General features: G+C 43.6%; 1 protein-coding gene across 1 annotated transcript in view; it reads right to left on the bottom strand.

The window, feature by feature from the left end:
- Positions 1-24,427, bottom strand: part of LOC138568695 (uncharacterized) — a 1,243,988-nt gene that overhangs the window by 981,660 nt on the left and 237,901 nt on the right. The window contains exons 61-62 of the mRNA XM_069646472.1: positions 17,407-17,534; positions 6,658-6,804 (exon numbers count right to left, since the gene is read on the bottom strand). Coding sequence (XP_069502573.1) covers positions 6,658-6,804; positions 17,407-17,534 — 275 coding nt within the window. The remainder of the gene's footprint in view (positions 1-6,657; positions 6,805-17,406; positions 17,535-24,427) is intronic.

Raw genomic sequence — 24,427 nt, 5'->3', positions numbered from 1 at the left:
ATGTACAGCTTTTAAAACGCATGAGGCCATCTTCCTCTTTTGGGGGATGCCATTTGGTTTGGTATAAGTATCATCAGTCTTTGAAAAAGTTATGGACAAATTGTTCAAAAGGATGAAGGGAGTATTCTTGTTTCAGGATGATGTGTTAATATGCAGAGAAAATGAAGAGGAGCATGATGTAATCCTGAGCGGTTTCTAGGAATATTGGAACAGAGGGGTGTGACATTGTATCAAAGCAGCCTGATCACACCACTCCTAAAATGAACTCACTAAATTTGTTCATCTCCACTAACTACCGCCCTATTACCACAGTCCTTTTCCTGCTCAAAATACTGTCTACGCACAAGCCCAACCATTCCTTGGGAAAAATCGCCTACTCATAAAAAGACAGTCTGGTTTCCATCCAAAACATATCACAAAAACCACCCTGCTTGGCTTGAAAATCCAAATGGATAATATCCGTGACTCAGGAAACCTAGTCATCCTCCACCTACTAGATCTTTCGGCTGTGTTTGATCTAGTTGACCATGATATTCTCTGCCAACATCTCAGCTAACATTCCATTTCTCACCTGAAGCTACCTCATGGATCAAATCATTCCTCAGTGGTCGCAGTATTAATTGGTGAGGCAGCAGCCAGCCCCATCCCTCCTCTACTAGGTGTCCTGCAAGGCCCCTGCCTATCACCCATACTCTACAATACATACACTAAGCCTTTATTCGATCTATTTGATTTACTGGGGATCATCTATAATAACTTTGCCTATGACACCCAAATAGGCATCCCTATCACTGCGGACTACGCCCGGGACACAGCCACAACCAACATAGTGTACAGCACTATCCAAAACTGGTTGGCCACTCATAACCTTTGCTTGGATAAATCAGAGATTCTCATTGTTGGCTCTCCCTACTGGCTCAAAAACCTAGATTCAGCCTTTGCCACCTTCTGCATTGATGGTACACCCATCCCAGTCCTGAAACAAGTCAAAACTTTGGGGTCCACCTGGAAGCAGTTCTAACCATAACCAGGCATGTTAATGCCCTATCATTAACCACTGCTTATACAGCCAGGCTCATCTCCCTGAGCAGACAATTCCTCTCACCAAGCAGTTGCCTCACGGTAGCACAAGCACTTATTCTTACCAAACTGGACTACTGCAATGTTCTACTAATAGGCACCACAGCAATCAATTTGTCCAAACTTAAACTGTTGCCACCCTAAGCTTAAAACGATTGGACCACATCTAAGCAACACCGCTATCAAAGCTTGTGCCGACTTTAAAACTTTGTCTATTGCCAACTGATGTATTCAAAAGGAGGCGACTCTCTATCTCAACAACTATATTACACAAAAACTCCCAGTGCACTCGTTACGATCCAGCTCTAGCATCTCGCTGGACACCTCTTGTTTCAAGAACAAAAGAGCCGGTGGCATCAGTTTTTGTTGTACGGCTCCCTGGAACTCTCTTCCTGCCTCCATCAGAAATTAACAATCTTACACTGCCTTCAAAAAGCTTGTACAAACTTGGTTGTTTGATAATTATGATTAATACTTGAAGCGATTGTTAACACAATTAATGCCTGCATCAAATGTACCTTTTATTTCTGCCTACTGTACCAAACACTGTGATACCCTTGGGTCTGGGAGTTACACCAATGTTATAAATAAATAAATACATTGAGAGAAAAGTGTGTGTTCAGGAAAAAAGGGTGGAGTATCTCGGACACAAAGTTTCAGCATTTGGGTTGAGGGCAAAAAGCAAAATTGTGGATGCGATAAAAAGGGTAGAAGTAACAAAGTCCAAAAGAGAGCTGCAATCTTTCTTAGGGATGATCGAGTTTTAGCAAAAATTCATCCAGAACTTTGCTGATAAAGTGACTGAGAAGACAAAATTACTTAAACAAAGAGAGGAGTTGATATTGAATTATTTGTGTGAAAGAGCTTTTGTAGACTAAAGGAGGAGATAGACTTAGCTAAGGCACCAAAAAGGTTTGACACACAGAGAAGGAGTGTGATCACTGTGGATGCAAGTGAAATTGGTATAGCAGTGGTTTCATTCCAGTTAAATGGGGATGGAAGTGAAGAAATTGTGGCACATGCCTCCAGGGTGTTGAATGGTCCAGAAATAAATTATTCTGTATTGGAGAAAGAGGCCCTAGGGCGGTGGAGAAATTTTGGAATTGTATATGGGGGCCTGAAAGTTGTTATACTGACTGACAGCAAACCTGTACAAAGTATTTTTGAATCAAAATGTTTGAGCAAGGTATCAAGTCATGTTGCTAGTTGGGATACCAGAATGCCAAGTCACCAGCTTAGCATGGAAGTTATTTCTGGTCGTGAAAATGAGCTAGCTGACCATTGGAAGATCAGAGATCCAGGGAGAGGAAGAAAGTGTTGTAGAGATCTCACCATTATGGTATTTTGGGGAAGGAGGAGTGGATGGAAGCTATGAACAAGGATGAAGTATTACTGCGGGTAATGGGCTATGTGAATTCAGAGTGGCCTGTTAAGTGGAGACTAGCTCAGGATGAAAGGTCTTTTTGGGAGATCCGTGATGAATTATTGAGTTCTGTGGGTGGATTGTTGTATCATTGGGAACGTATTGTGGTTCCTCGATCTGTCCAAATAAAATGTGTTGATTTTGCACATGAGGGATATTTAGGTGTAACGAGAACTAAAGCAGTTTTAAAGAGTGAATATTGCTGGGCAGGATTTGATTGAGATGTTGAGAGAAAGCTCGCTGAATGTGGGGAGTGTGGAAAAGTGGGAAAGAGTGAATATTGGTGGCCAGGATTTGATTGAGATGTTGAGAGATGGGTGACGTAATGTGGGGAGTGTGGAAAAGTGGCAAAGGGTGAGTTAGCCTGTGCTCAACCCATGGTAAATGTTGATATACCAGAGAAGGTATGGGATGATTTGCCTATGGATGTTCTAGGCCCTGTGGACATGGGAAGTGGGTGAGGAAAAGTATTAATTATTGTACTTGTGGGTTTTTTGTATTGAGTATAATGTTGTGAGGGAGACCAGTGGAGAAACTGTGGTTGAGTGTATGCATGAGATTTTTGCGAGGAAATGAGTTCCATGTAGTATTATCACAAATAATGGGACACAATTCACTTGTGGTTATTTCCAGCAATATTTGAAGAGATGTAGTATACGGCACAAGAGGACAGCATTATATCACCTGGAGAGTAATGGCATGATAGAAAGGTCAAATAGGTGTATCATCGAGGCTATCCGGATGGCGGCAATATGTGGAAAGGACAGGAAGGTGGCAGTGAAGGAGTGAATGTATGCGTATGCTTTGCACATGTCACTGCATACTACTACTGGAGTTAGTCCTTTTAAATTGATGAGAGGTTGGAAGGTTAATACAAAAGTGGTGCCTCACTGGCTGGGGCTGGCAAGGGAATCAGATTGAGTGGTGGAGGAGTTACAGACCAAACTGAATTAAAAAAAGGAGCAGTGGGTGATAAATGAAAATGTGAAGAAGGGCCGGAAGAGTGAGGTGGTTCTGTGTTTTGACTGGGTGAGGATTAAGAAGGGTGAGGTGAGAATGAAAGGTGATTTGCTATATTCAGAACCTGTCCAGGTGTAGGATGTGATGAACATTGCTGTGAAAGTGTGAGGGGGCAGGTGTAGAACATGAATTGGGTTGCAGCAGTGAAAAGCATGTGTTACGGAAAGGAGATGTGTTGTGAAATGTCTTGGAATGTGGAAGGTGGAACCTTGTTGAGGAATGTTTTCTGAGGAACTGTATTCTAGGTTTCTGTCTGTAGCAGTTGAAGGAATGGAGCTGGACAAGGGGGTTGTGCTGGGAGTTGTGTAGATACTTATGTGAAAAATGGTATTTGCTTCTACCCACCTGTGAGATAACTGCTTCATAATGGTCTTCAACCTCCTGATCACTTGAGGAATGACAGGAATCTGCTGGAATGCCTACAGGAGCTAGAAATTCCAGTCCACCACCAATTCTCCCACCCCCCCGCCCAAAGCTTCCAAGCTTCTCTCAGCAAAAGTTTGTATTTCCTGTTCACACTGGATGCAAACAGTTCCTCTTGGGGAGATCACCAGAGGGCGACGCTCTCTAGAAGGAGTTCCTTGCACAGCTCCCACTGGTGGTAGACCGAGCCCTGACTGCTCAGGGCATCTGCCATTGTATTCTCCTCCCAGGAGAGGTGAATTGCAGATAGGGAGTTTTGTTCCATAACGCCAAGAACATACCTTCATCGCCTCTCTGCATAGGGGGAGTGACCCTTAACCGTCTCTTGCTGGTGTAGTGCATGGCCTCTGTGTTTCCTGTCATGATCAGGACAGTCTTCCCCTTTATGGAGGAATTGGCCTGGAACATGGAGGAACAGTCTGATTGGCCTCAGCTCCAACAGTTTTATAAGACTGTTGTCTCCTCCAGGGACCACAATGGGCTCACCGTCAGCGCATTCAGGTGAACTCCCCAGTCCGTTACTATGGTTGCTTCTGGCCACAGCTGCTTGGGACTTAAATGAAGTCTGTCATACTGCCAGAGAACTGCAACCATTAAGATCTGAGGGCCCAGTGGAGCGATCTCATTCTCATTCTCAATCGCATTTCACTTTTTTCTCCATCCAATCAGCGGGCGTGCCCGATGTCCGCAGACTTCACGTCGCCCGATTGGCCAATCAGGTGACTGTCTGCGGACCCAACAGGGGAATGGGTCCACGGAGCAGAGCCAGATATCACACATTTTTTGTACTTATGTTTAGCTCATTTTAAAGAAAACTGCTGGATGGATTTACACCAAATTTACAAAAGCACGCTTTCGGGACCAAATTTTTGGGCTGGTGAGCAAGGTTTTTTCCCATTATGTCTATGAAAAAATGTTGGGACCCCCCTACAACTTTGTCCCCGCCCATGACAAAACCTCACCAGACTTGCCAAAGAAATTCAGAGCGGGCCATAAACTTTGTTTGCAAAGGTGGTGTTCCTATGCGTTTAGCAACTTAACCATAACTACATGCCCGCTACCGCATGCCATGTAATACAGTACCCCAATATTAAATTATAATCATATTGAAGGTCACTGATGAGTCTTTTGCAGATGAAACACAAGGTGGCAGGTGGATTATTCTATACAGGCACATAAGATAATGCTTCCGCCGGAACATTCAGTTCTTAGTAAATTGAACATCTTGCCGATAGACCCTGTGTTTGGATGATTGACGTGAAAGATGCAATGTCATATTTGCTCAATGTGATCGATTTGCTAACTCCTTGACCGATTCACCACAACTGATAGTAAAGGCTTTACGGGAGGTTGACTGGTGCAATACAAGGGATGTATCACCAATTATAGGCTCTTCAATGGGATTCTATCAGGGGAAAAAGATTATATGCAACAGAGCCTTATATTAGGAGGTTCCTGTGCCCAAAATTGAGATCCAAAATCCTACGAATAAGGTTTAATCTCTTAAAAACCATGCAAGTGGAGGGTGCCCGTAGGGGCTTGGATCAATCTCTGAGATGCTGTAGATTTTGTAAAGTTGGTGATCGGTTAGAAACAATGGAACCCTTATTGACACGCTGTACATCTACTCTGCAATTGCGGTTTAAGTATTTAAATAGATTTATATCGAATCAATATTTTTTAAATCCTGTGCACCTTTGGAATAGAATCATGACTGGATCTGAAATGTCTCTCATCATTGCAGCCATAGAGTGTATTGAAGAAATAATGTTGCAAGTACTTTCTGAATTATTTTATGTGTACACTCGATGAGTTGTATTTGTATCTTTTATATGTTTCTTATGAGACTTGTGCTTATTTTATTGTATTAATATTTTTTCATTGTATTTTTGTGTAATGTTGATATGTGTAAGATGTAATTGTAAGCCTTTATGCACATAATGAAACAAAACAGAGCAATGCTTGGTAAAGTTATCTATGGCTGGTGAAAACAGTGTAGCAGTGTCTCACTTGTACAGCGTGTACTAGCCAATTATAGCATATTGACTAGTTCAGGTGTCACAACTAGCAAGCAATCAGATTATTCTGAACTGGCTGGAACTAGTTACATTCATGAAATGTTTCATTCCATTGAATTGTTGGAGGAGATTATAGCAAGGCCCAATAGTGTTCTTCCTAATGTTCAAACAAGAAGGAGGTCCTTTTGCTATGAAACATACATTCCACAGAGGGTATTAAATATAAGAACACGTTTGTGCATGGAGTCCTCTCTGTGCAACTTTGATTCGTTTTGGAAGAGTGCAAAGGTAACCCGAATATCTGGTCTGATCTGAGTTTTCATGTGGATTAACACACATTTCCAAAACGAATGGTAAATGCTTCCTACCAGGTACGTGCATGGTGAGTGTCCTTCACATGGGTGCTCATGAAATATGTCTGCTTTGAGCAGGTGCTAAAAGCAAACAGGTTCCACGAGAACCCACAGCATCTCCGCAAGCATCACAATGGGACTGGTGTAATCATACATTTCGATCTGTGCCCCACTTCACTTTATGAATACTTCAAAATGTTCCGGTGCGATGTGAGGTATCAATTATGCTTAAACCATTTACACATGATTTATATATTCTGCACACCTTCAAATTGAGCCTTTAAATGCTCAGCTTTGTTTTGCATTATGATGTATAATCCTTATTTCAAATCCTACTTACCAGGGTATTGTTCAGGATATCGAGCACTGTTCCTGTGTTACTGACATCTGTGTAGTGACTGAGGAGAATTGTCCATGCAGTGACGTTAATGTAGCCTGATCGCAACAGGTAGGCTGCCAGCTCCGTGGGTTGCAACGTGTTTAGTTTCTGTGACCCAAACATGCAGAGGTGAAGAAGAATAACAAGAGAAAATACATCTTACATCAGTATGAAATGGCGGTCAGAGTGTGTTGCTTAAACAGTTAAATAACACAACGTGGAATGCTACATTCACAAGAATGGCAGTGCTGCATGTCCCCCATTTTCTATCGCTGTCAATGGACATTCATTATGCACATGAGACAGGATGAAGGATGTGTGGGCACAAGCCTGACTCTTCTCCCAAAGAGGCCTTTCAACTCTTTATCCACAGTATCTTCTTATTTAGCAACAGGGTCAGCTACATACATTTCCTGGTTTCTCATCACACTCTTACAGTAATGACAGCAGGGAGAATAAATACTTTAGTGGAAAAGGGAAAACTCCTTTGGCAAGCCCAACATTGGTGTTTCCCCAACGCTGCACTTTGTTCCAGGCAACCATCGTTTTTTCCAGGCCTCCAGCAATGGGCACATTGCATTCAATTTCCATTTGCCCATCCACCTTTGTTTCCCTCATATGGCCCATGGTTTGCCCGGCAACGTGTGATTTCTTTTTGATCAGTGAAGGGCAGGTGTCCTCATGCTTGCCTACATATGCTTGTATGGAGTTCTTCTATCTACAGGCTAGACTTGTTTTCACATACTTTAGTATTATCACAGACTTCCGGAGTCTGTGTTTTGCCGTCAGATAAGGAGCGCCAACACCATGATCTACATTGATAATGACTGAATACATGATTGTTTCTCCTTCATACATGAAGGCTGAGGTTCTTGCTCTCTTTGTTCTCTATTCATGAGTTTTCTTTCGTATGTTCATTCATACCCACAAATGTCACAAGAAAAGTCACTCACTGCCTTGCTCGCTCACAGGCTCTCTCACAATACTTCGGTTCTATGCCATTTTAGCAGTGGAATAAATATCACTGGGACTAACAATATTCAGTTTCTTCTACTAAGCAGCGGTACCAGCATATTCTAGGACTGGTATGATGTTATTAACAAACGAGAATATGTGGAGAGCCTGCTGGATAGTTAGAGAAAATATTATACAACAATGTTATTTACCAGCAACATAATTACTAAATACCGTTTTGACAAGCAGTATTGACTGCGTGATGCTATTCCAGGCGGGCTATCCTGCCTGGTAATCACCTGACATGCTGAGCTACAGGCCTGAGCTTAGGGAAGACTTTACAGGGAGTGGCAGGCATACAAGATGATACAGCCCGCCTGGAAGGACCTTAGTGCAATTAGACTCCCGGTGCTTGCTACGAGGTTCTAATCGCTTTGTTTTTAAATGAAATGCGCAACATGTGTATCGTGCATGTCCATTTTCCTTTAAAGAACCTATGAAATGAGGTGACCGTTGACCAAAGTAGGAAATGGACGCAGGTCCCTTGTCTATTTCTAACACCTGTGCATGTTGCTGGGAATCAAAGAACAACGCTGGGGGATGGATAAGTAAATGCAGGAGTTGTGAGGAAGATGGGGAAAGAGGAAGTGGGAACAGAGGGGGGAGTGCAAAGGAGTTGACAGGTGGCAAGGCAGGGCATGGATGGCAGACAGACATGGCGGCTTGGGGAAAGAGGGAGAATAGGAGGGGAAGATTTATCCCACATTCTGTGACTCCTGAATGGACAGCATGCCTCCCTGGGTTGCGATTTACTGCTGCTGCATGTGTAAATCTTCGTGGTCCTCGCAGTATTTTGTTTACTGTTGCTAGGGTTTTAAACTCAGTTGCAGTGTATGAAAATCCACATGTTAATTTTCGTACCCATAAATTAATCAATTTCCATGCCTGTTTGGGGGATGGAAATTAGATACAGTAGCGGAACATGCCATTACTGTTCCATGTATTGCGTTGCAAAGTAGGGTCAATAATGACCCTTCTCTGCACGTCATTGGAAAGGGGTGCGAAGATGTGCCTCTGAGATGCCCACTTTATCCCACTCTCTAGGGGATCCCCCTGCACACCCCAGCACATATATGAGAAACAATTTAAGAAGTTGAGGTGCAGTTATCAATGTATCAATGTTAACCTCCAACTAAAAGGTGGAGGTAACAATTTCCTGTTTTTTTTAGCTATCTTATAACTTGGCAGTTTCCTAGAGAAACCCACATGCCATATATACCTCTTGTAAAGCAGGCTGTATTTGAAGAACCACTTTTTCACCATTACCACCGGCATTATGAGGGCACTTATAAAGTACAAATCATGGTTTCTTTAGACAATTCATTGCAGAAAATATGTACAGTAGGGCACACATTTCATTTAAGATAATGCATTAAAAGAAATGAATGAATTAATGTATTCTTGTGTGGTTTCCGGTGGTTTTTGATGAGTATTGGGACACTTAGTCACTCATACTTCTGGGCAATGCTGCTGGGCCGCCCAAAGCGAGACAGGGTAACTGCTGTTACCATCAGCAGGCCTGGAGAGGGGCAGCCCAACCTCTCTCGCTTCCTGCTCCTCTCCTTCCCCCAAGCCGGAGAGACACGCAGTCTGCACAACATAATACTAAGGAAGGGTGAGGTGTGAGCAATCACCTCAGCCTTCCTTCATGCAGCAAGGTGCTAATCACCTAAGGAAACCAACAGGCAGGCAGGGATCAGGTCCAAAGACCTGCCCCCCAGGGGGTCAGATAGTCGGCTATCCGGCCGGGGGCTGGAACATAACAGCCCCCACTACTATACATAGTATTTATAAGACCCAGGCTCCCCTGAGTCTTATAAATACAGAGCGGCATGCTCAGAGAAAACACAAACAGATTGTGGACCCTGAACAGGGACCCAAACACACAGGAGGTGCACTGTTTACTCAGTGCCTTCCAAACCTTTGCTTCTTTAGCAAACTTTGAAATTCGCTGCATTCGCAGCGTCTTTATTTCACTGTGAACATTGTACTGTTCATGAACCTTTGCACGGCCGGGAGACGAGCGGCGGACACTGAACAAACAAAGAAGCGGGAGTTCCACCTACCAGCTCGAACGAAGAGCCTGCAATGCAGCCCGGCATAGGCGGTGCCTTCAAGAAAGTTGTCAATTACAAGGTAAGCCGTCTCGCCGGGCTCCGAGCGCGCAACAGAAACACTTTTTCTAACTGCAAGCAAACAAAGTAAACATCCACAGGCAGCCGCTTCCCCGGCGGACTCAGAGCACGCGCTGCGGGTCTATTTCCAGAGTGCAATTGCAAATTAGAAACACAGAGGCCGCGGGGAAACCCGGTGCTGGGGAACATTATATTCAATGCATGACGAATTCTGAAACAGGTCCCGTTTTTGATAGCGGGCATATACTTCTACCTCATACAGCACCTGGGGGCATTTTTTAAGGCAACAACGGCCCCTTTTTTGACTGCATGCATACAATTTTGTCCCTCATACAGCAACGGGGGCATTCTTAAAGCCCATGACAACAACGGGCACACGCAAATAGTTACAGCTAACAAGAGAAAGCGAATCTGGGCACAAGAAATAATTCTACTCCCAAAATCCACTGCATGATAGTTTCTTTGAACTAAACCAGATTAATTTTTTGGGCCAAGATTAGTCAGTTACCTAGCACGGGTAACAACATTCTCAAGCCCACAACGAACCCACAAATATTGTGCATGATAGCCGGGGCATTTGCGCAGCAACCAGAAAGCTTATTTCGACATCTGTACATAGACTTCTGACACGGTTTCAAACTCTACAGGGCCAAACACAGCCTTTTCAAAAATGTCTTTCTTTTATTCAAAACAGGCTGAAAGAGAAACATGGGTCCCAAACGGAAATCACAGGAACCCAGCACACCAGCACAGAAGCCAAAATCACCCCACCTTCTGGCAGCCATCGAGGCAGCGGAACACTATGGTTGGCCCTGGGCCAGGGAAAATATGTACGGCCTACCAAGGGAAGGGACTCCCATACCACCCAGTCAAGATGACGTCACAACTCCATCAAAGAGACAGAAAGTGACAGATGGCCCTAGAAAAGGTAACAAATAACTGGCGAAATTGAGCGAGAATATGTCAGAAATGCAACAGTTATTGCGGGAAATGATGGAGTAACAATTGCCCCAAACAGGGGCCCACAACCCACAGCATACTCCTAGAACCTACCATATTGGTGACCCCGCCGCACCAGCAACAATCCAAACAATAGCAGCACCAGCCACATTACTGCCCCGTGTGCCAGCAACACCAACAGCTGCCATCACAGTTGCACCAACGGCAACCACGGCAGACTCAACAGGTGCTTTAAAAGCATGGGCAACCCCCAGTACAGATGCAGTGGGACAAACTGGGCAAAGCAACAGAAACCCAACAGACATAGCAAGGATCTGTAATGCCCAATTAGATTTAAAAATGAAATCCTTTCAGACTGAAATACTGTATAGATATAAAAGATGCCTAGCATGGAATATTGACACCACAATCAAAGAAGCCATCTGGGCCAAAGAGTTGTCAGGATCCATCCCTGGAAGCTATGGCAGAAGTGGAAGTTTTCACCGCGGAGAACCTTCAGTTAGCAGTCCAGTCCCCATCCAACATGGCTGCCTTTGTTATTTAAGCAAGCCCCGCCCACCTCCCGGCGCGTTCTATCTGTGTTATTTTTCCCTGTGATACCAGAGCTCAGCTAATACTCTGTTTTAGCTCTTTCAGTGCCCCCTGCAGTGTTTACTCCTTGCCCGCTTGCCTTTAGCTCCGTTTAACTTTGCTTTTCCCTACTTCCTTAGTCCTTTCATGGCACTTGTCCGTTACGCCTTCTCAGTCTTTTCCTTTGCTTTCGGCATCTTGCCATGCGTACTAGCGGTCCGCGGCCATCCTCGCGTATCTATGTGTTCCTCCCTGTGCCTTTCGTGGATCCAACCATTTCTGGTAAGTAGGGACTTTAACTGCTTCTCCCTCTTTTCCTACCTTTCCCTCTCTGCTCGGACCGTTTCCCCGTTCCGGGCTCTATCCCTCTTCTCTTTCCTCCCACATCGCTTCTCATTGCTGCTTACCTTGTATCCGGCCAAGTCTCCACGGATCAGATCCTGCCTTCTTTTCCTCAAGCCATCTTCATTTTGGTGGACAGAACAAACTTACTTGATCCACAGTTTCCTGGGTTCACTCCGGATCACTGACTACCACATCCGCTATTGGAGAGTCTCATATTCAATACAATCTTAGGAAGACTACACAGGGTTTTTTACCGTCCATCGGTCTTTTCCCTGTCGCGGGGCCTTGGCTCCTCGGGGCCCCCCAAGACAGGTCCCACTTCCTGTCGTGGTGGCCTCCGAGGGAGCCAGACCCTACTTGCATGACAGGAGGTCCAGAGACAAGTCTACAAAGGAAGATACCAGAACTCCCCGAAGATCCTCCAAGCACTCCAAGGACAAACAAGAGGAAGCCACAGGTGAGGAGAAGGGTGGTGAGGGTGAACAGCCTGACAAGAGTTCATAGAAATCTTTTCATTAATTGAAGCCCAACGCAAAGGGAAAGATGCTTTTAGGGATCCCAAAAAGATAGAAGAGAAAGACATAGCCAGAAACGCCCAGCTAGAACAGAACTGGGACAATTGGCTTCAGGCTTTCGCCATCTTGGCAACAATATACGAGGAGAAATTTCCCCATGACGGCAGAAAAATTTGAGCTTACATGGATAAAATAAGAGAAGTGAAAGTCGCTCAGAAAGGGAAGACCTGGCTAGCATACGACATCAGATTTAGGAGAAGTATGTCAGAGAGGCCGGCCATAGAATGGGACAAGGTCCAAAATGACTTGTGCATGTTAAATGCTGAGCCCCCAGCGGAGGAAGAGGCCTCACAGAACTCCTCCAAAAATAACAAAAATACACAAGGTCCCAGTAATAACGATAATGAGAAACATAAAAAGGGGGAACAGCCTTTTCGGAAGAACCAGCCATGCGCGGCTAAGTCTAATACCCACAGGCAAAACAACAACCACAGTACAAAAGCCAACATTCCATGCAAGAATTTTGGGAAAAACCAGTGTACCTGGGGTAAGGAATGCTGGTACAAACATGCTTGCACAAACTGCAACGGTGATCATACAGCAAGAAACTGCACCAGACTGCCAGCCAAAAACTCAAAAGATTAGCGCCAACCACGCCCTTTCAACCCCAGGCCTGGCACCAGGCATAACTCCCATCAACCCAACCAATTTTAGAGAAGCACTCTTGAATTACCCAGACAGGGAAACCAGCGAGGCAATCTGGCGGGGTTTTTCCAAGGGCTTTATCATCCCATTTCAGGGCACAGGGTCACAGAACATCCCATTGAACTTAAAGTTGGCCAGGGACAACCCCCAAATCGTGGAGAACAAAATCAAGAAGGAACTGCTTTTAGGCAGTATTGCAGGACCCTGGGACCGCATGCCCCTCAAAGATTACATAATATCACCACTAGGACTGGTCCCCAAAAAAGAACCCGGAAAAATGAGACTAATTCACCACCTATCCTATCCCAAAGGCCAATCACTGAACGACGGCATTCCACACACCGAATCCGCAGTATCCTACACACATTTCCAGGAGGCCGTAAGCCTCATACAGGAATGTGGCAGGAACGCCCTGATGGCCAAACTAGACATTGAATCCGCTTTCAGATTATTGCCAGTCCATCCAGATTCCCAGCAATGGTTAGGTTTCACTTTTAACAACAAATTCCATGTAGACAGATGCCTCCCCATGGGGTTCGCAGTATCCTGCGCCCTATTCGACCAATTCAGCTCCTTCTTTCAATGGGCTTTCCAAAAACAGAGACCAGGGATCAAAGTAGTACACTACCTCAATGATTTCATGGTAATGGGCCCAGCAAATTCTGAGGAGTGCAACGGCGCCTTGGCGAAATTAGAAGGAATGGCCGCACAGTGGTGCATACCTCTAGCAAGGGAAAAAACGACCAAACCAGCCACCAACATCATTTTCCTGGGCATTGAAATTGACTCTGTACAGGGACTATGCAAGATCCCGACAACAAAAGACAAGAGCACATTCAAGGAAATTCAATCATTAGCAGGCAGTCTCAACTTCGCTGCTAGAATAATCCCTCAAGGGAGGGTATTTTCCAGAAGCCTGGAACTAAAAATCAAATCACACATCAAACCCCACCAACACATTCGACTAGGCGCAGAGGTGAAACAAGATCTAGAAATTTGGGGGAATTTCCTCAAAGATTTCAACGGGACCTCACTTTGGCGAACGCCTTTGAACACATGGACAAAAAGGGTCCTTTTCACCGATGCAGCCGGGAGCAAGGGGTTTGGAGCTATACTAGACACAGAGTGGGTGGCAGGACACTGGCCCCACTCATGGCAACAGGCAGGGTGGACTAAAATCATCACCCTCCTAGAAATATATCCCATCTGTCTAACATTACATATCTGGGGCAGGCAGCTAGCTAACACAGAAATTTTGGTCTGGTGCGACAACATGGCAGTAGTAGGCTCCATAAACAGAAGGTCTACCAAATGCTCTTTAGTGCTAAAAGTCCTACGAGCCATTAAAGCAGTCACACTACAAAAAAACAGTGTGGTCAAAGCAAAACACATCGCTGGGGCAGATAATAACATTGCAGATGCTTTATCTCGCTTTCAGTGGCCAAGATTCTGGGAGCTAGCGCCGCACACCCGGGAACAGATGACGTCAATACCGGCGGAATGCTGGGAAATAATGGGAAAACAAAAAATAACGGCATCAACGCCAGCGTCAGAGAGCCCAGGCCAGGATGCCCAACAAGAGACAGGCACCTCAATAACGGGTGCCAACAAAATAACGGCATCAACGCCAGTGCCAGAGAGCCAAGACCGGGATGTCCAACAAGAACCAGACACCTCAAAGACAGGTGCCAACAACTCCCTAGGCTTCCTCACAGAGATGGCAGGGAAAGCACTGGCAAGCACCACCGCAGCGCAATACAGTAAGTGCTTACAAACAGTATTTAAAGCCACAGGCGTAAACCAAGTAGAGTTAATAACGATTATAGACATAGAAATATTCCTAAAATGGGCGCATGACCAGGGCTTTAAGAGAGATTGGGCTAAAAGACACGTAGTTGCAATCTCATATTTCTCAAAAATATGGGGTGATTCAGACCCCACCCAAAGCGCTTTCAATTCTTACTCATTGAAAGGGTGGGGTAGAATAGAGGGCCGCCAGGTGGACACACGCCGCCCCCTGGATTTCAACAAACTGGTACAAATTACAAACCAGCTGGAAGCCATATGCTGGAATCCATACGAGATCTTATTGCTCAAAACAGCCTTTTTCCTGGCATACTTCGGAGCTTCCCATGTGGGAGAGCTCATTGCTTCCAGCACCAAGGCCACTAACGGTCTGGGCGTCATGGAGGTCAGGGTCAGACAGGAGAGCGTCAGCATAGAAATCCAACAATCTAAAACTGGGGCCAAAAGAACTATCAACATTTGTTGCATTGACGAGGCAGTAAACTGCCCGGTATGTATCACCAACCTCTATTACACGCAAAGACCCAAAACATAGGGGGTTGGAAGTCAGATTGTTACAAAAGATACATCAGACCACAGCTAATATAGCCGGCCACCCTCATGTTTCTTTCTCCTCCTCCTTCATACAGAAACACCAGGCGAAGGGAGGACCGCTCTCCAATCAGCATGGATAGTCGGCCACTCTTTTATCTTCAGGACAGGCCGATGGGCAGAGGAGACCACCAAAGAAAGACCACCTTTCAGAAACACCATTTCCTCATGGTGGGGATACATAGGCCTACGATGGGCAGAAATCCACGAAACATTAGCAGAGCTGGTCGCATACAGAGACTCGCCAGAATTTCTGGTCATACATCTAGGGGGCAAGGACCTGGTGTCCATTGGAAGGAGAAATTTATTTGAAGACATGTGCTCCTCCCTGGCAGGTATTTCACAGAATTGGAAAGGAACAGAAATATACTTCTCGGCCATCCTACCCAGAAAGAAATGGCAAGGGGCCAACTGCTACAAATCTGTAGACATTTCTAGAAGAAAACTCAACAGGGGGCTAGAAAAATGTTGTACAGCAAGAAGACTTTATAAAGCACCCAGCCATTACACTGGGTGACCCGGACCTTTTCCACAAAGATGGCCCCCATCTATCAAACCAGGGCATGGAACATTTCTTTCGAGAAATTACAGCAACTCCAGCCTCCAGGAGTTGCCAATAGGAGATACTTTCGGGAGGGGGGAACGTGGTCAGCCGCCAACCTGCCCACGTGTGGCGGCATGGGCCAGAGGGGGGCAACCCCAAGACCCGGTGCCCAAAAGTATGTACTATCATGATATGTGATTATTGTTATCTCCATAACCATATCTGTACAATAAAAACCTACGGCCTTTTATTGCCAACACTTGACAAACAATGTGCGAGCCAATTTATTCTGGGTGAGGGTACGAGGTCGGCAAAAAGTATGCATGCATACGAGTTCAGCAGTTATGGGCAATGCTGCAGGGCCGACCAAAGTGAGGCAGGGTAACTGCTGTTACCATCAGCAGGCCTGGAGAGGGGCAGCCCAACTTCCCCCACTTCCTGCTCCTCTCCTTCCCCCAAGCTGGATAGACACGCAGTCTGCACAACACAATACTGAGGAAGGATGAGGTGTGAGCAATCACCTCACCCTTCCTTCATGCAGCAAGGTGCTAAGCACCTAAGGAAACCAACAGGCAGGCAGGGATCAGGTTCAAAGACCTGCCCCCTCAGGGGGCCAGATAGTTGGCTATGCGGCCGGGGGCTGGAACATAACAGCCCCCACCACTACTATACATATCAAAGACCCAGGGCTCCCCTGGGTCTTATAAATACAGAGCGGCATGCTCAGAGAAAACACAAACAGTTTGTGGACCCTGAACGGGGACCCAAACACACAGGAGGTGCACTGTTTACTCAGTGCCTTCCAAACCTTTGCTTCTTTACCACAAAACTCTCCCACCCTGCAAATAAGGGAGAAGAACAAAGGAAAAGAAGTACAAGGCACTGTATGGTGCCCACAACAAGTCGTGGGACATGAGAAGGCGGGCACGGGCCAGAGGGGGGTAACCCCAAGACCTGGTGCCCAAAGTATGTTCTATCATGATATGTGATTATTGTTATCTCCATAACCATATCTGTACAATAAAAACCTATGGCCTTTTATTGCCAACACTTGACAAACAATGTGTGAGCCGATTTATTCTGGATGAAGGTACGGGGTCGGCAAAAAGTATGCATGCATGTGGGTTCAGCAGTTACAAACAGCATAGCAACTGGTTGAGGCAGCTTCCTTAAACAGCACTATCAATGGACCTCAACCTTTGTCCTGAGAGAACACCTCTGCATAGTGATTGACATGTTTATTTTCCAATATGCACCCAGTCCTTATCATCTTAGTTTAGACTGCCAGCAAGATTGGTATTTCATGACAATGGAAATGGCAGTGTGCTGGTATATGGGCACCTGAGTGCTGGAAGCTGGACTAAGGGTGCCAGCTCATCTTACAAATGGGCATCTGAGACCACCTCAGAGGAAATACATGATCTGGTGGATTGAGCAAGTGACCTACAGGTGATCCACCCTGTAACCTCTAGTCCCTACAAGCAAATAAAGTAATGAGAAAGAACAGTGCGAAGGACGCTGTCACCTGTGAGAGCTGTTCCCCAGGAATCAATGCTACTAAATCCTCAGCAGTCATTTGGTTCAAGAAAATTTGGAAGTATTCCTCCAGGAAAGCATGGAAGTTTGTTTCATTGTCGCATGTGAGCCCAGAGCCTGAGGCAAGAAACAAAAAGAGAAGACATTAGTGCTCATTAGATAACTTTCTAAATGCCTCTATCACGTTCTCCCTCTCACTTTTCCTCTGTTGAATATTTGATTACATTACTTACCCTCTCTTCATTGGAGCTATAGCAAAATCTTTCCCCTTTTGACAGCCTGACTGTATCCTTCTGGGGGTGCACCCCAAAACCTGGCTTCATTAGAGACACCAATTAAAGCTGTGTACACATGTAACACAAACTGGTACTTCTTATAGAATAGCTGCTGCCTGGAAATGTTCAATATGGAACTAGTAGATGTTGCTTCTAGACCTGGGAATGTGACTCTTGACAGGCATTGGTGAATAAGTCTTTACACTCTGAACAGCAGCACTTAAGATTGCTTAACTTCCCATCACTGTGTGTGGGCTTGTCTTGGGCTCTCCTTATGTGATACAGCATTCCATTGGCTCTGGGTATGGGCTTTTGGCATTATTTAGCCACATATAGGTAATCAGATAATATCCCTTCAAGATTCTTCAACTTTTGTGGCCTTCACAATGTTACCATCCATCATAATGAAAATGTCATTTGCCTGTACGTATATTTTTTACAGTCTTGCACTGGTTTGCTTGTTATGTTTTTCCTCTCATGCAATCAACTCACCTCACTAGGCTGTAGGAGATAATGGCTGCATGTTATGTCAGGCCTTTCTAGCCGATGCCAAGAGTCAGAAGAATGGCTTTTGTATTTTTCCCATTAGATATAAAGTATTTGGTCAGAAAAGCTTACGTTGGGAGTTTCAGGAACGGATTGAATGAATACCTGACCCGCTAGCCTGCAAGAGGCCATGTTGACACAGATGTCTATTCTGGAATCTATGCCTCTCATAAATCCCTTGTTTCTCACACTCAGGATTTTACATCTGTGATTCTGACATGTGGATTCCGCAGCTGCACCTTCTTTTCCCTCCCTAGATCCTACTTTGCCAACTTGGCTGATGCCAAATTCGCAAGCCTGCTGCATCTGCACCTGGGCCATGCTGTCCTCTTGATGAACTTCCTTCATCAGCCTGTCCAGAGCCTACCTTACCAGACTCATTATGGCACTGTTTCACTGGATTTTTGAAGTCTTCTTTGCAACCCTGTTTATCCTTGCCTTACCACTTTTCTGGAATCCTGTATTACATATCACGATATGTAAATCTGTCTTATGCCTTTGTCCACAGCACTGCCTTAAACCTTTATTTTAATTGTTACCTCAACCTTGGACTGTACTGGCCCTGGAGCTCTGACATTAGCCTTGCTTCAGATCTATACCTTGAGCCTTCTTTAAGAGCTCCCCTTAAAACCTTGCATAAGAGCTCAACGTTAATGTTTGGGTCCCTGCCTTGATCTCATGGATTTAAGACTTCTTCTTGTACTTCATCTCTATCTTGCTTCTTCGATTCTTTTTTTGCTCAAAGGATTTCCTTTCTGCTTTTATACTCATCAGTCAACGGTGATCATTAGGCTTTGCTTAGAATGTTTACTCACTTCAGTCTCTGAGTTGTATATTGCTTCTTGATTCATTATCATTTGTAGTTACTGTGTGCTGCTACCTTGTCCTATTAAGAATTTTACTGCGGTGGTTAGAACTAGTCAAAGCCTCTTTATTGCCACATAAAACCCAAAAGTTAGGCAAGCAAGAAACATCACAAGAACAGTTAAGCAGCCTGACATGATAAGGGTTCCTTCCGGTATTCAAGGTTCCATCACGGAAGCCACCTCGTATTTGAGGTTTGGATCTCAGTTAAGTGTTTGCTCTCTTCCTAAAAGGTCTGCACACCACCTTTCCTTTTAAAGGATCCAGCATCCCCTCTTCTTTCCACTGCCTTCTTGTCCCCCTGCTGGCAGATCCTCTTTCCCTTTTCCCGAGTGGTTAGTTTGTTACGTTTCTTTTCTTTAGCCCTCTCTCAGGCCCTGGCAATCCCCTGACTGCGCTGGGCTGGGGAGTGTCGAATGCCTTTTAGCAGCCAAATAGATACCGGTTTTAGAAGGATGAACTATTTTACTTTCTAAAACACTCCTCCAAGAAAGTCACTAACACAAATTGCTACAATCCCAATTCCTACAACCAGTTCAGGGTTTGTGTTTGTTAACATAGTCATTAAAAACAAACATATTGGAACTGATCTCATCTATTATTTGGCATCTCATTTGCCTAATGGTCAGCAAATAGGAGTACCTGACCATTTAATGGGGTCCTCTGACCAGCATTGGTTATTATAGTGTTGGGTGAACAATCACACATCTGATCTAAGCCTGCTTAACAATTGGCCTTTTAATACTTTTGGAATGATATAGACTGTTTGGAGCTGCATCTGCAAATGATTTGAATGGTTTGCACCCTGTTTCAAGTGGCTAGAAAAGATAAAAGATAAAGCACTTATTTGATCTTGCCCTGACTCTTACTTTTGGCATGCCTTTTCGTTTTCACATCAATTCATTTAAATTATTTTTATTTGATTCTGTTTTTACTTAATTTTATAGGCGTTAATTCAGGTGTTAGGCCTTTTTGTTATGTGCGAACACATTTGAAACATTTTGTCCCAATTATGGCTGGAATTAATTTGTGCTAATTTGATCGACAGACTTGGTAATTCAGTGATTTGCAAGCTAACTTTGCATCCCTCCCACTCAAACTCCGCAGGAGGGTAACCTATCCAAAATGATACAAAGCATTATGCCAGTGATGCAAATTATGCTTTCAGTTGAGCACTTTAAGGCTGCACCGCCTTTGTAGTGTAGCATTTTTGTATTCAGTCCGTTATTTGGGAAACCACTGGAAAAGCTTTGACGGCAGGTCATAAATTACATGTAGCGCTTATTCACTAACATACTGCTTTTTGATGTTGGCCAATTTCACAAGACAGTTTTGGGGACATTTCCTTGTGTTGGCCTGGAGAATGAGATCCCGTTTCATAAAAAGAACTGCATTATCACAATCTGCACACATTTAGTATAATCCGTAAGTGGTATTGTTAATACAGTTTGTATTGGTTTTTAAAATGTAATTAAGTTTGTGTTGATATGTGCATAGTTTGTATATAGACAATATGTTTTATTGCAATAACACTCGTGGCAAAAGTCACTTAGAGTCCACTGCGGTTGCGAGCTAAATAAAAATTGCTGAGGCTGCAGGTAACTGATAAGGATTGGTACTTTGCCTACGTACGCCAAGGGTATGAAATATTGAAGAACAAAAACAGTCACACAGCGCCAAAGTGTATTGCATTGAAGTATGCTTCCAATGTTCCAATCTTTTAATTAGATTTAACTAGGTCCAGCCTGACACGTGCTTTGAGCACAGAATTGATCTTCCTCAGAGGCTGATCCACCATAACAGAAAATTAAGTCAAAAGTACATCTATATATAACACACATTAATCAATCCAGACGCCAAACAAGGCGTAACAAGTCCGCAATAAACCAAGTTTCAAAATCAATTCAACCATTGCATCACATAATTGAGTAAAGATATATTCATCCATAAAACATAAATCATTGAATAAGAAGAATATAGGGGAGAGAGATAGTGGTAGGGTTCAAAAAGAGATGTAAAAACATTCCGTTAGTTTTGTCATGTGCTTCGATAGACTCGAAGTATAATGTATAACAAAGCAACAAAGCGCACAAGCACAAAAACCCAAAAGGTATAATGGTACCTCGTAACAGCTAATTTGTATTATTCAAAATAGACTGGTCCAGTCTGGTTGAGATATTGTGATGGTGAATAGTGCACTTGTTTAAATTTGGATAAAGCCTGATTGGATCTGAATCCAGCTCGTAATGATTAGCCGGTAGCCTTTGGTGCGCGCACTTGCACCATTTATATTACGTGCAACTCGTTCTAAATAAACTACAATTTATATAGTTAATTAAAATGCATGGAAAATTTGGTTGCATGGGATATAAATACTCCCCCATGGTTATTATTAAATTAGGCTTATTGGTGCCATTTTGTGCTCGAACGTCCCGCTTGCCCGGTTGTACATTAATTGATACATAAGTGCGCAATTAACATTTGGGGAGCTGCCTGAGGTTCATAATGCATTTCAATTAAAAAATGTTCAACAAGAAGGCAAATGGAATATGTGAAAGAATATATATAACAAAGGAAAATACAAAAATATTGGTTGTGGCACCTGTATTCATAAAAAAAACGCAAACTCATGGTCCGAATTGAGGCCAGAGTGTACAGTTCTATATTTGCATATGAGCCTGGCATATGAGCCTGGCTTCAAGTCTACGTAATGTCAAAGTCAAATTGCCACCTCGTGGTGACATCGTTACCTTCACCAATCCAGCAAACTTTATGTCCGATTTATTGTCCATTTGATGGCATGTTTGCTAATGGCTTGCCAGATGGTATTTGGCATCCTGGCAAGCAAATGTGGAAAGGTGTTCTCTAATACATATTTTTAAAGGTCTGATGGTACTGCCTATGTATTTTAAACTGCACACACATATAATACAATATACCACATGTTTGGTATTGCAGTTAATGAACGACTCAATATGGTGTTCACCCAATTTGTCAAATGTCACAGAAGATGTTTCAAAAGCATATATACTCATTGAACCATTACCACATTTGTGAAAACCATTGTTCTGCGCCATATGTAACCACAACTTTTTCTGTTGAGTATTTTTCATAAAGGATGGACACAAAATGTTCTTGAGGGTGTTCCCTTTGCTGAAGGTGAAGTTGGAAGAGGATCTATCCAATTGGTAACATCCTGATCTAGGTGCCAGTGCCTTTTGACAATTGTATGTAGCTTATAACTGTCAGCATTATACTGTGTAATCAATCTAATTTTCCTGTCAGCACTTCTCTGATGATCTAATTTGGGGTCAGTAAGTCAACTCTCTTGATTTCACTTGCTTCTTGTTCTTTCTTATGGAGGTTATTGCCATCATATGTTCTATTGGGTTCAGCAAGTAAAAATTAAGGATTTCTTGACATAACTTGAGTACTTTATTAGCATCTTTTTGTAATGCAGGTTATTTGTTAAAGATATCAGCTTTAGGTCAGTCTCCCCTTGCTTAGACCTTCCAAGATGGAAGGTCCGCTGTATAAATTGTAAGAGCTCTTTCTCCCGCCCTTTACAAATTATTATTACGTATTGTCCGTCTCATTGTGATTCTAGACGTATGCATCATTCGATAGAGTACATTTTCTTGTTTTTGAGGCTTTCCTCAACATTGAGGTTCCTAGGTAACTTTAATTTAGTTTTAATGATGCCAGTGATGCACAAGCATCATTATTATATTCTATACTCATTGATCTTGGATTTCACTTCATAGATACTAACGCTACTCACAATAAGGTATGTACCCTAAACTGGATTGTCACTTGGAACATTGTTTCTTGCAATCCATGCATGCTCCCCTTGGATTGGTCAGATCATGCTGTTTTTTTATTTGGTCTACCTAAAACTCAGCCTCCTCGGAGCTTAACGCGTGTACCCTTTACTATTGCCGATAAATGGAAACTAACTGCCAACTGTCTTAATCCTACTTTTAAAAATAGAGATGCAAGATTAGAGGATGATACTCTTGTGAACCATATAGTCTTGTTCTACAACTCTCTTGTAGCTAAAACCATAGACCCTGTTCCGCCTGTGAAATCTTAACTCAGTAAAGTTAAATGTGAGGGGAATAAGGGGTTTACATCCAAAGTGGACTCTTTAAAGAAGTGTATTACAAGTAAAGTATTTAAATGGAGGAGAAAAATTAACTAACTCACTTGCTATGAACTAAAATGTGTTAGGCTCCTTTTCGAACAGACCATTGTAGAAGCAAAGAGACTTTTTTTGCTTTACAAATTAAAGCAGTTTCTAATTCTTCAAAAAAACTATTTAAAATTCCAAATAGTTTGAAAGATCCTTCTCCTATGACTAGTCCTTTACCATCAACTACACTATGGTGGGATAAGATTCAGACTTTTTGAGAGAGGGAAGATTGGTAAGATCAAATTGCATATAAGCTCGCCGATGGCCAGCTTCCCAGTACAAGCAGGTACTTAACTTTTACTAGTGACCCATGCCATTCATCTTTCGTTTAGGAGTGCACTGAGACCCCTAATCAGTAGAATATTGATGCCTCTGTAAGAGATGTCTCAGTTCAAGAAGTCTTTAAACAAGCATGTGTCACTCCTTTTTTTGAAGACGCTAGTTCTTGACAAGGAGTACTGTGCCAGTTATCGGCCAATAACCAACACTCCTTTTCTCCTAAAGATCCTGGATAGAGGAGCTACCTCACAATTACAAGCAAACCTCAAATCCTCGTACTTTTTAGAAGAATGCCAAATTGGACTTTCGCCACCGGAAGAGGAAGAGCCCTTGTGAATGTGAAAGATATTGCGCAACACATTTTGGATCAAGGGCAGTCGTGCATATGGCTGCAGCTTGACATGTTGGTAGGATATGATACCATAGACCACGCTATTCTATCCACTGTGTTAAGGCGGTAAATAGAACTGCTCGCTGCTTAAATATTAAATATCAAAAGTTACTATTAATTATTATGTCTCTCAATCAGAGCAGGGGGATTGCAATGTCCTCCAGGGCTCTTTTATGTCGCCCATCCTATTTAAGATCTATATGAAGCCACTCTATGATCTTCTGATGGTATTCCAAAACTAAATGGACGATACTTAGATTGTCTTTTGCCTTGATCATGAGCCAGAAGAACAAATGACTTTCCTCTCTGTAATGTTCTTACTGATGGCTGTTCCTCTCAAGGATTTCTCATGTGTGATAATCCCATCTTTGGCACCTTTTCCGCCACCAGGGGGTGCAGCGCAATATCGGCTCTTCACACCGGACATGATGTTGGGGCCAATATATATTTAGGCGGCACGCCC

Source organism: Ambystoma mexicanum, chromosome 2q (genome assembly GCF_040938575.1).
Source record: "Ambystoma mexicanum isolate Mex_15411 chromosome 2q, UKY_AmexF1_1, whole genome shotgun sequence".
Lineage (NCBI taxonomy): Eukaryota > Metazoa > Chordata > Amphibia > Caudata > Ambystomatidae > Ambystoma > Ambystoma mexicanum.
The sequence above is the reverse complement of the archived record's forward strand: the minus strand, read 5'-3'. Positions and strand labels throughout refer to the sequence as shown.